General features: G+C 41.4%; 1 protein-coding gene across 1 annotated transcript; it reads right to left on the bottom strand.

Moving 5' to 3' along the window:
• Positions 1 to 208: 208 nt before the first annotated feature.
• LLPH (LLP homolog, long-term synaptic facilitation factor) lies at positions 209 to 8,342 on the bottom strand. The gene is made up of 3 exons (XM_040491495.1): positions 8,210 to 8,342; positions 5,898 to 6,117; positions 209 to 826 (listed from the first exon to the last, which is right to left on the bottom strand). Exons 2-3 carry the CDS (start codon positions 6,100 to 6,102, stop codon positions 648 to 650), a joined length of 384 nt encoding a protein of 127 aa, XP_040347429.1. The 5' UTR covers positions 6,103 to 6,117; positions 8,210 to 8,342; the 3' UTR covers positions 209 to 647.
• Between the last annotated feature and the right edge of the window lie 3,734 nt (positions 8,343 to 12,076).

Here is a 12,076-nt window from a genome sequence, read left to right as displayed (position 1 = left end):
GAATGTTGTGTTATATTAGGCTACATAATATAAAAACTGACATTAACTAGTTCCCAGGTTGTTCTCTCTCCTAAAAAGATGGAGGCTATTAATTTGTAGATGTTAATATTCTACCCAAAAGCTTAAGATTTTTTAACAATTTAATTGCAGATGGTCTTCTCTCCTACTAGAAAACCTTAAGGACACATGAAAGAAAAGCACTTCAAGATCTAGACAAAATATCTTTTATTCTGAATTAAACAAAATCAAAACTCTAAACAAGTAGTGCTTATAAGATCCACTGACATATTTTTAGTTGTGTAAGTTTTCTTTAAACCTGAATTAGCTGAAATGTGTCAGTATAATATCTTCTTTTATCTTTATGGAGACCAAACAATTACAACCACAGTAACACTTAATAGAATTATGAAGTCTGAGAACCCCTGCACATTGGACAGCATCCAATTAAAATACCAGTGTCGCTTTCATTTATCAAAGAAAATATTTTATCAAGCTCCCAAAACAAATTTGAGGAGTTAAGTTGGGTTTGAAGAGAAAGGCCAAGTTAAATCTGGAAACACAGTTTTCATTTGGTGAAAGCTGAAATCCACGCATACATTCTAATCGAAGACCTGTCCCATGTAGGATTTTTCAAATTTTTAAAGAGTCTACCAGGCCAAACCCTTTGCTGCCTTTACTGCTTTTGCTTTGCTTTTCCCCTTCCCTTTTTCTCGCTTTGCCTTCAGCCTTTTCCTTTGTCTCTGGTTCATCCATATGGGGTATTGTCCATGCTGGTCTAGAAGACTCTTTTTGTTTCTCTTAATATCAGTCTCCATCTTCATGTCATCTGAATAAAAAACGAAAACTATTAGCGCTCATGAATAAAGAAACAATCTTGTGAAAAAGCATGTTAATGCAATGAGAACATCAGAACTGAAAGTGGTCTGAGACTACAAAAGAAAAAAAAATCCCTTTTTCTATGGAATGCTCTTTGACTAACACTGAAAACTCCACACAGCGCATTCAATGGACTCAGACATGCTCTCATGGGTTCCTACAACCATGAAAGACATAAAAAGTATTTGTGAGGAACTAGACAGGTCTTCTATTTAGTCACTAAGAGACTTTCTGAAGAATGCTGTCATGACTGTCCTTTGCATTAGTAAAAGTTAAACAGAGTCATTTAGGATGTATGGGTTTGAGTTACTGCAAGAAGGGTAAGTATATGGCTGGGAGCAGAAGTGGGTTACAAGAACATTTCTCAGATTAAGTGCTTTCTTGAGCTAACTAGGACAGTTGAGCCTATTAAGTGTACCCACACTTTTAATGGACAGGCCTTAGAAGTAAATGAACTATGAAGAATGGCTGGCCACTTCTAATGAAGTGTACTCAGAAGAGGAGGAGTAGTAAGCAACAAGCTTGTGACGGGCAGGTGACAAAGGAAAATCAGGATGGGGGCGCCTGCCTGGCTCAGTCAGTAGAGCATGCAACTCTCAATCTCAGGCTCATGTGAGTTCAAGCCCCACGTTGGGTGTAGAGGTTACTTAAAGAAAGAAAGGAAAAAAAAAAGAAAAAAAGAAAAGAAAAACTTGGATATAAGGTTGCCTGGCTGGCTCAGTTGGTAATGCACACAATTCTTGACCTTGGGGTCCTGAGTTTGAGCCCCATGTTGGGGGTAGAGTTTACTTTAAAAAAAAAAAAAAGTGTATTAAAAGAAAAAAAAAAAGAAAGAAAAATGAAAGAAAGAAAAGCCTGGATGTACACTGGGGCTGACACTCTTATCCAGATAACACCCAGAGACCAGCAATCTCCCTGACAGGGAGCTCAGTGCAACCATGCTGTGGTACATCTATCACCAACCTTATCTACTGTGAAGGACAGGCCCAGAATGTCCTCCCATGGGAACTTACCAGGGTATACAAGGTCGTGCATGATCACTACCACCTGACACTGTATTAATTCGTTTATCTGGTTTACTTTCAGTCTCCTCCAATACAATGTAAATCCCATCCGGATGGAAGCAATTTCTGATATTCATCATTATTTCCTCAGTACCTAGAATAGTGCCTTCTGTATACTAGCCATTCAATAACTAGTTTTTGAATGATTGTTTTAGGTGCCCTTCTAGGTTCTGGGGATATGGTGGTCCAAATACACTCCTTGCTGTCATGGAGTTTACAATATTCCGTTGAAGGGAGAATAACAAAGCAAACCGCAGCCTGTGTTAAGTGGCTTTTTTAAGAGAAGCACCAGAACCGCACTAAGTAAGACCCAGTAGGCTCTGATGAGCACACAGAAAGACAATGAGATGTTTTAATGATGTGAATGACAATAATTTGCCTTATTTATTCTAAAAAGATCATACTGGGGCGCCTGAGTGGCTCAGTCGGTTGAGCGTCTGACTTCGGCTCAGGTCATGATCTCGCGGTTTGTGAGTTCAAGCCCCATGTCGGGCTCTGTGCTGACGGCTCAGAGCCTGGAGCTTGCTTCAGATTCTGTGTCTCCCTCTCTCTCCGGCCTTCCCCCACTTGCACTCTGTGTGTGTGCCTCTCTCTCCATCTCAAAAAAAATAAACATTTAATAAATCAATCAATCAATCATACTGTTTGATATGTCAAAAATGAATCAAAAGGGAGTGTCTGGGTGGCTCAGTCAGTTGAGCATCTGGCTCTTGATTTTGGCTCAGATCCTGATCCCAGGGTCCTGGGATCCAGTGCCACATCGGTATCCACAATGAACGTGGATCCTCCCTAAGATTCTCTCTCTCCCTCTGCCTGTCCTCCCTTGCATATGCTCTCCTCTCTCAAATTGGAAAGAAAAAAAAAAGTATCAAAAGGGAGCAAATGCTGAAGAGAGAAGTAAAACAGGCTACCATCTTGGTTCAGGCAAGAAACAATAGTCATTTTAAAGTGATAACATGAAAGGAGGAGGAAAATGGATAGATTCCTGCTGTATTTTGGAGATATTCAAGATGCGCTAATGTTTTAGAGGTGAGAAATAAAGGAAAAAGGGATCAAGGTGACTATTAGGTTTGTGGCTTAAGTTGAAGGAAACAAAGTAAGGGGAAACACAAACCTGAGGGCAGAGATGAGCAACCACACTGCAACCAGGCAGATTACTAAATGGAAAGACTCCCCCACTCTCAGTTCTATCCCCATTTAGTTCCTGAAATATTCCAAGGAGGGTAGCTGGACACTGCTACAGGCAGATGAGAGGATCCCTCTCTAAGAATGATGCGAGAAAAGACCTAGGTTCTGACATACATCCTCCACAACAGAACCTTCTAGGTTCAACCCAATCATACTCCAAGTCTAACAGTTGATAAGTCCTCCCCCACACCTTGTCCCCACCTCCCCTGCCAGCGTCCATTCATCATTTTAGTGCTTTACTTTTAAATATAAACAACCATTCATTACTAGGCTTTGGAGAAAGCCTTCATTGTGAAAGAGAAAGACGAAAAATAAAGGAATGCAGGGGGTGGAGGGAAAAAAGAATTCAAGAAGATAGACAAGGCAGAGTAGATCAAAAATTTTCAAACTATAATGAAAATCCTCAGTGAGATTAGAGAACATATATCCATTAAGAACCTCAGGCTATAACAGAGAAAGAGTAAAAGAGAAAAAAGAACTCAGAAATTAAAAATATAATAGCAAAACTAAACAACTCAAAATAAGAAATAAACAATAAAGTTATGAAAATCAGAAAGTATTAAGAGAAAATAGAAAACAGGAGAGAAAACTACAGAATACATTAAACAGACTCAAAAGCAAACACTCAAAAAGCAAATAGGCATCTACCATCCAAAACATATAAGGAACACTTACAATTCAACAAAAGGACAATCCAATTGGAAAGCGTCCTGACTGTTGATTTCAGCTCAGGTCATGATCTCAGGGTCATGAGACATCAGCCCCAGCATGAAGCCTGCTTCAGATTCTCCTCCCTCTCCCTCTATCCTTACCGGCTTGCCAGTGTGAAAACAAAAATGAGCAAAGGACTTGAAAAGATCCTTCTGCAAAGATGATATGCAAATGGCCAACAAGCAGATGAAAACATGTTCAACAGCGTTAAATGACTGAAGAGATGCAAATCAAAACCACAATGCGACACCACTTCACACCCAGTAGGATGAGGCAATTCTAAAAAGAGAAGGAAAAAGGGGGAAATGGCTGCCTGATACAGAAAACAGTAAACAGAATTATCAACCGACCCAGCCAATTCCATCCATATGTACAAATCCAAAAGAAATGAAAACATGTATTCAAACAAAAATGTGTACACGAACGTTCACAGCAGCACTATTCACAACGGCCAGAAGGTGAAAGAAAGCAACCCAAAATGCCCACCAACCAACGAATGGATAAACAATGTGTGGTATGTACATAAAACGGTGTATTCTTCAGCCTTGAAAAGGAAGTACGGATACATGCTACAACATGGATGGACCTCAAAAACATTAAGGTCAGTGAAAGAAGTCAGACACAAAAGGTCATATGTTACAGGATTTCAATGATATGAAATATCCAGAAGAGGTAATCCATAGATACAGAAAACACATCAGTGGTTGCCAGAGACTCAGTGAAGGGAAGAAGAGGGAGACTGTTTTACGCGTATAAAGTTTCCTTTTACGGTGATGAAAATGTTTTGGAAAAAGAGGTGATGTTGGACAACGTCACCAACGTACTAAATGATACTGAATTCCACACTTTAAGGTAGTTAACTTTATGTTATGTGAATTGTACCTTAAAGACAAAAAAAGAGCAAATGGACAGAGGCAGTACATACGAGGAAAAAGAGACAGCAAGTGTTAAGAAGTTTCAAGGAGAGCTGAAATAAAACAGCAGATTGAGAGAAACGGGAGATCAAGGGAAGGGTTTTTCTTTGTTTCCTAGAACATATTTATGCTGTTGGAATGACCCGGTGAAGAAGACAGACTGATAAGCAGGATGCAGGCGTATAGCCCTTGAGAATGGAGAGGATTCAGAACACAAGCGGAGATACGGGCCTTTGAGAGAGTAATATTAGCAAGAGGGAAAACTTCTGGGACTGGAAGGCTGAGGATCACTGCTCTCTTCCTTGACCACTGGACACCACATAAATACACTTCTATTTTAAGAGCCTGAGTATTATGAGTGCTTATTTCAGTTTGCTGCCAAACTGTTATATGAGGATGTGAAAACCAAGGAGTCCTTTCGTGTGCTGAAGCTAGTAATATACACAGCCTCTAACTTTAGACTGTGATTAAGACAGGTACCTAGAATCTGTCAAAATCAAATACAGGAAACTTTGATTTGTTTTAGGAAAATAATATAACGGCATATAACGATTCTTTGAATGGGAACTAGATCTTACAAAGGATAAAATGGAAAACGACCTGCTATCTTGCCTAGTCCGTGACTGAATGATACACTCTTCCAACAAGGATGGGTCTACGTTGTTCGTCAACTCCTGTTATGCTGTATTTCTGACACACTTAGGCTACTGTATAAGCCTACATACCCTGAATAATCCAAAACATGCCTATTCACATGAAGTGCCTTTAAAATAGTTTAGCATAGAATCTCTAGCAGCACTATAAGCCTTCAAAGAATCAAATGGACATGGCAGGAGGTTTGTAGGGAAGCATGTGCAGGAAAGAGTGGAGGACAGTCAAAAAGGGAAAAAGAGTCACAAGAGGAAACTGATAGAATTATTATTAATTTTTGTTTATTTATTTTGAGAGAGAGAGAAACACAGAGACACAGAGAGACAGAGAGAGAGACAATCCCAAGCAGGCTCTGCATGCCAGTGCACAGCCCGATGCAGGGCTCGAACTCACAAACTGTAAGATCATGACCTGAGCCGAAGTCAGACGCTTAGCCTTGTGAGCCACCCATGCGTCCCTATTATTATTTTTTAAACAAAGCACTTAAACTCACCTTTTTCATCTTGTACCACACATTCAGTTTTCTCTGGACAATGTTTAGGTACCACCACAGTTGCTATCTCTTGAACATCTTTCATTAAAACATCACTATCTATTTTAAGAATACTTTTAAGTCTGCTGAGTTCCTTTGGGGCATTCTTTTTTCTCTTTTCGGCACGCATCTTCCTTTTCCACTTACTCCGTAAGCTTTTAGCCATATTTTACCTGGGAAGCTGACAGAAATACATACACAAAAGCAAAAATTTATACTTTTAAAAAAAGAAGGGCAAATCCTTGGAAAACGAGGTCAAAAGGTATCTCTACAAAACATGAACAAACGAAAGGTAACACACTTCACTCTGTTCATGATTTATGATGGCATAATGCACAAATTATGGGAGAATCAACATTGCATATACAGCCATTAAGTAACAAGAGCACCAAATCAAACTCCCTGTGGTCACTGGCAAACTGTAAGTCAAGCCAATTCTGAAAGCTCCTGGAGTTTCCATACAAGATGCAGAAACTGAATTTCCCCCAAAATGCAAAGAGCATCATCACCTTACATTTATGCAACAACTTACAAATTACAAAATGTTTTTTATAGGCATCTTTTAACTTGACTGCCTCTGAGCTTATAGGACACCTTACCCCAGTCTTCCTCATTATGCTCCCCTCAATTCAATCTACCTAATTTTTTTTTAACTGTTTATTTTTGAGAGAGAGTAAGCATGTGCATGGGAGGGGCAGAGAGAGGGAGACAGAGGATCCCTAATAGGCTCTGTGCTGACAGCAGAGAGCCTGATGTGGGGCTCAAACCCACAAACCGTGACATCGTGACAGGAGCCAAAGGTGGATGCTTAACCGACTGAGCCACCCAAGTGCCCTTCAATTTAGCTATTTTAAACTTGTCCATATCCACTCTTGCTGTTCATCTGTTAGCCCCAGCCCTAAATCCTCCAAAAGGCAGTTAGTGTGCGCTTTTAAAAACTTAGAGCTTTCCATAGTTTTTCATGGAATTCTTTAATGATATCCCACCTCATATTCAAGATCTACAAGACTATTTGTGACTTTCAACTCTATTTCATCTCAGGCTCCAAGCTCCACCCCATCCCCAAGTACCAATTACATCGGAGAAAAAGCTCAATCAGTGACAACCCAGGCACAGTATGGGGAGGTGAGAGGGAATGGGAAGGAAGGAATTCTAGGTATTATAAAGGGTTAGGAGGAAGGCTTTTGAGAGTGATTTATAACACAATCTTGATTGCACTGAGGGACGTTTGTATACATATATCAAAACTTACACTGGGATGCCTGGGTGGCTCAGTCAGTTGAGCATCGACTCTTGATTTCGGCTCAGGAAATGACCTCATGGTTGGTGAGTTCCAGTCCCCCTCAACCTCCATGGGCTCTGGGCTAACAGCGACAGCTTGCTTGGGATTCTGTCTCCCTCTCTCTCTGTCTTCCCCCTGCTCTCTCTCTCTTTCCCTCTCTCAAATAAACAGCCATTAAAAAAAAAAAACTTATATTACACACAATAAACATGTGCAATTTAACAGATCATACATCAATCAAGCAGTCAAATAAAACGTTAAGACATGATTTTGAAACAAAAAAAAAAGAAAAAATTTTTTCAAAGTCCAAACTATCTCCACTTTAGCACCTTTACAATTTGCTGCTTCCATGCCTGGGAATGACCTTCCCAAAGCTTGCTCCTTCACTTAAGTACCACAGAAAGGGTTTCTCTGACGACCTCCCCCCCACCCCGCCCCGCCTCGTAAGCTTCCCTTCTACTCTCCACCACACCATCCTTTTCTTTCCTTTTAAATACGTATTACATTCTGAAATTTAGTTTATTTTCTGTCATCCCGGGGGACTTCGGGGACCCCGAAGGCAGGCGCTAACTAAGTGGGTCTCGTTCACCACTGGATCCCCCAACGCACGGCGCATTTGTTGAATGGATAACTAACAGTTAACAGTTTGAGGACCACAACCAGCAACCACAAACTCACGGTCCCCCTGCCTACAACAATCCAAGCCTGCGAGGGGCAAGAACAGAGGAGTTGCGGTAAACAACTTTGAGGGCCCAGGTTAACCCGAGCGAGACTACCGACAAAGGAGGGCTCCACCTCGCACAGAGCACGGGGAAGCCCGAGGGCCACCACCAACACCACAGGAGACTCTCGTTCCTGACGGAGGGCTGCGTCTCGGGCCGGGCTCAACCTTGCCCAGAGAGGGACCGGGCTTGAGATGAGATTCTCTACGGGCGACAGGTTAGATTCCCAAGTCCCAGGCCCCACTGGACCCGGAAAGCAGACAACTCACCAGGAAAGTCAGAAACTCGCAGATGGCACGCAGACCACGCTGACCGGAAGCCTCCACACTTCCGCCTTCCTGCCGATGCCCTCCACGCACTCCCAGGAGCCCCGGACGGGCGCGCTGCATGCCGGGAGCCAAGATGCCCCGGAAGGCCTCGAGGGGCGGGGCCCTCTGGAGTCTGGCGCTGACGCACTTCCTCCCTCTGATGGGAGTGCGGTTTTAGGAGCTTGGCTCTTCCCCTGTGGGTTCCCAAGAGGGATTTGGACATTGCGGAAAATCCGGACGGCTGTTGGGGCGCCAGCTAGACCAGTTTCCCGATCGTGACCGGGGTATCTCCGACACGCTGACACAAACAGTGATCCTGGCCAGGTGACCCTGCCTGCGCAGTAGTGAGCCCAGAGTCTCCCTTTACATCTCAGGTCCCACATCACCATTCACACGATACTCTTGGATTTCCTTAGACTGAATCGTTCCAGACACGTGTTCTTCTAGAAGGGAAACTGAAATCTTTATTTGCAGCCCTTACGTTTTCCCATCACGGGTGATGATCTCACGTATGTACACATTTGTCAAAACTTACCTATTGTGCACGTTAAATGCGCGATTTATTGTATGTCCATTATACCTCAATTTTTTTTTAACCAAAAACCCTCTCCCATCCCAAAGACAAATTCAAAAGGTAAAATGATCATACTGATTCAGTTCAACCAATTTTTACCTGGCTAACAATAATTTAATGTAAACCAGACATAAGTCTTAGGTGATGGTCACAAACACCAGTTTATTATTATTATTATTATTATTATTATTATTATTATTATTTTACATATGCTACTAATAGCATAGGCTTTGGAACCAGACATGTCTTGTGTTGCATTTTTGGTTCCAACACTTCCTTGTGAGTAATAAAAGTAAGTATCTCAGAGCCCGGAATGCCGACTCCAGCTAATACATACAACCCAGTTGATCCTAGGTAGGTGATACAGAGCTCAACAAATGGTAGCTTTTATAATTTTTTACATAACCTCAAACATGCACAGTACCGTTTCTTTTTTCTTTATTTATTCTGAGAGCGAGTGAGTGAGAGGGGCAGAGAGGGAGGAGAATCCCAAGCAGGGTCCGGGCTTTCAGCACAGAGCCAGAAGCAGGGCTCAATCTCACAAACTGAAATCATGACCTGAGCCGAAATCAAGAATTGGTTGCTCAACCAACCGAGCCACCCAGGGGTCCCACAGTACTGTTTCTAAACTGTTATTTCCCAGAGATTTATAACATATGCTAAAAACAAAAAACAAAAAACAAACAAACAAAAAAAAAACAACCCAGGAAATTGTCTTTAATGATGTCTAGTAAATTCATATCTGGTTGCTAGAAAAGGAAAGTTCTAAGAAAATTTGTGTGTACCTTCTTTCTTTAAATTTGTGCCCCCGAAGAAACCCTGCAACATATGGAAAGTAGTATACTCAGAATACAGCAGGCTTTTTTAAGTGGCTGACAAACTCTTAACATGTGATAAATAAAAAAGCAGCACACATTAGAAACCTGCTTTCTGGGGCGCCTGGGTGACTCAGTCGCTTCTGATTCTGTGTCTCCCTCTCTCTTTCTGCCGTTCCCCCACTCACACTCTGTCTCTCTCTCTCTCTCAAAAATAAATAAACATTAAAAAAGTTAAAAAAAAAAAACCAACCTGCTTTCTTTAAATAAGAGTAAGCCTTTACAAAGCAAGTGAATTTCTATCTTACTAAAAGTTAACCATAGATCTTAGCTGCCTCTCCCAAAAATACACGTTCACATTGCATTTCAGAGAAAGCTCATGGGCAGTCCTAATTAACTGCATCTCTCTTAATAAACCAGGCCAAGGAGTGCCTGTGTGGCTCAGTAGGTTAAGCGTCTCCAACTTCAGCTCAGGTCATCATCTCACGGCTTGTGAGTTTGAGCCCCGTGTCGGGCTCTGTGCTGACAGCTCAAAGCCTGGATCCTGCATCAGATTCAGTGTCCCCCTCGCTCTGCGCCCCTCCCCCATTCATGCTGTGTCTCTTTAAAAAATGTGTAAATATACCAAAAAAAAAAAAAAGTTTTTAAATAACAAACCAGGCCAAGACTTGAAGACGCCTGGCACCAGAAGAGAGAAAAATTTACCTATTGTGAAAATGTCATGGTGTTAAGTATATTCTGCAGTACTAATACTTTAAAAAGCTGAATGGTGAGCTGCGTTACTGGAAAAAAAAAAAAAAACCAACTTGTAAATTTATGTTCCTCACCGGTTTGTATAAAAGCAGTTCTAACAATAAATAAGTGGCCTTAGTGTATTTAAAAATCTATAATTAATTCCCTCATTCATACATTTGAGTATGCACTCTGTGACAGGCTCTATGCTGGGTATATGAAGATGACTGAAACTAAACTACCAGCTTCAGGAAACTTAAGGCCCCTGATGGAGGGACAAGGCTTACAGGTCGAACTGAACATTGCTTCAGCTCCCCCCCAGAGCCGGAAGGAGCCCCCTGGAATGGAGGTACGTGTGTAGCACTGAATACAGGCTAGGAAGTGGACCAGTTCTCCTTCTTAAAGGCATGCCAAACAAGCACCAGCCAGTAGGCCCTCTGCAGCCAGGCCTCTCCCATGGAACTCCCAGTCTGACCAATCACTTAGTGAGGACTGCAAAGCCTTCTGGGATTCAGACAGTGACGCCATGTTGCCCAGATCCCAGGTGATAGGGACTTCAAGGCAAAGCTCTACAAAGATGAACAGGCAAAAAGAGCCCGAGTTCCCAGCTGTTCCAAAAAGGCCCACAGCTGGCTGCTGATACCACTAGTTCCCAGAAGTGCATCAAGTGGATCAAAGCCTGGGGTGAGACCTGCAGAAAAAAAAAAATGTAGGCAGGCAGACAGGGCCCACCGCACCTTTCCCAAGAATACATTCAATAGAAACAGCTCTCAGATACTGCTCTCTCCCCATTTTCCTCCTGCCTCTGGCTGTACTTTGTACCTTGCGTGTGGAGTTGCTGGTCACTCTGTCCAAGTCCTGCTAATTCCATTTTTTAAAGCATTTCTGGAGTCTGCATATTTTCACCTTTGTTATGAAAAATTGGACGTTGCATGCACCCTTTTATCCAGCAATTCCGCTTCTAAGTATATTTCCCTATCTTGGCAAACTCCTATCTATGCACCCTGGGAGATATACAGGGACACACGTAGCAGCACTGATTTTGCCAGTAAAAAAGAAGGAACCATATAAAAATGTTTGACAGAAGAATGTATGAATAACTATAGTTCATTTATGAAATATAGCCTACATCAGTGTTTTTCAAACTTCTTGGTCTTGTGATCTCTTCACACTCTTAGAAATTCAACACTTGTCGTATCAGAAATTAAAACAATTTCTTACACTTATTTGTCATTTAAAAAAGATGTATGAATTACATGTCTACATTATGTTTATTTAAAATAAACTACTGAAAAGAACAGCATTGTTTTCCATTTTTTTAAATGTCAAATCTGTTTTTGCTTATTTAGTATCTTTAGTTACAATTCAGTACATTCTGCCTTTGGATGGCCAATAATAATTAACAATAGTAGCTGACATTAACTAACACTTATATGATATATCCATCTCATTTAAACCTTTAACAGCCCAGTAAGGTAGATATTATTACTCCCATTAGAAAGATGAGACAAAGACCTAGATAAGAAAGGATAACTAACTTGTCAAAAATCACATAATCAGTTGGTTGCATAGCAAGGATTCCAATTTCAGTGCTCTTACCCCCTATACTATGTTAAACTTGAGTAGAGCACCATACAATTGGGTATTCAACAACTAACTGGTAATGATGGAGTCAAATTTACACCGAAAACTCACCAGAAGCTAAAT

This window comes from Herpailurus yagouaroundi, unplaced genomic scaffold (assembly GCF_014898765.1).
Source record: "Herpailurus yagouaroundi ecotype Mexico unplaced genomic scaffold, PumYag 182, whole genome shotgun sequence".
Taxonomy (NCBI): domain Eukaryota; kingdom Metazoa; phylum Chordata; class Mammalia; order Carnivora; family Felidae; genus Herpailurus; species Herpailurus yagouaroundi.
The sequence above is the reverse complement of the archived record's forward strand: the minus strand, read 5'-3'. Positions and strand labels throughout refer to the sequence as shown.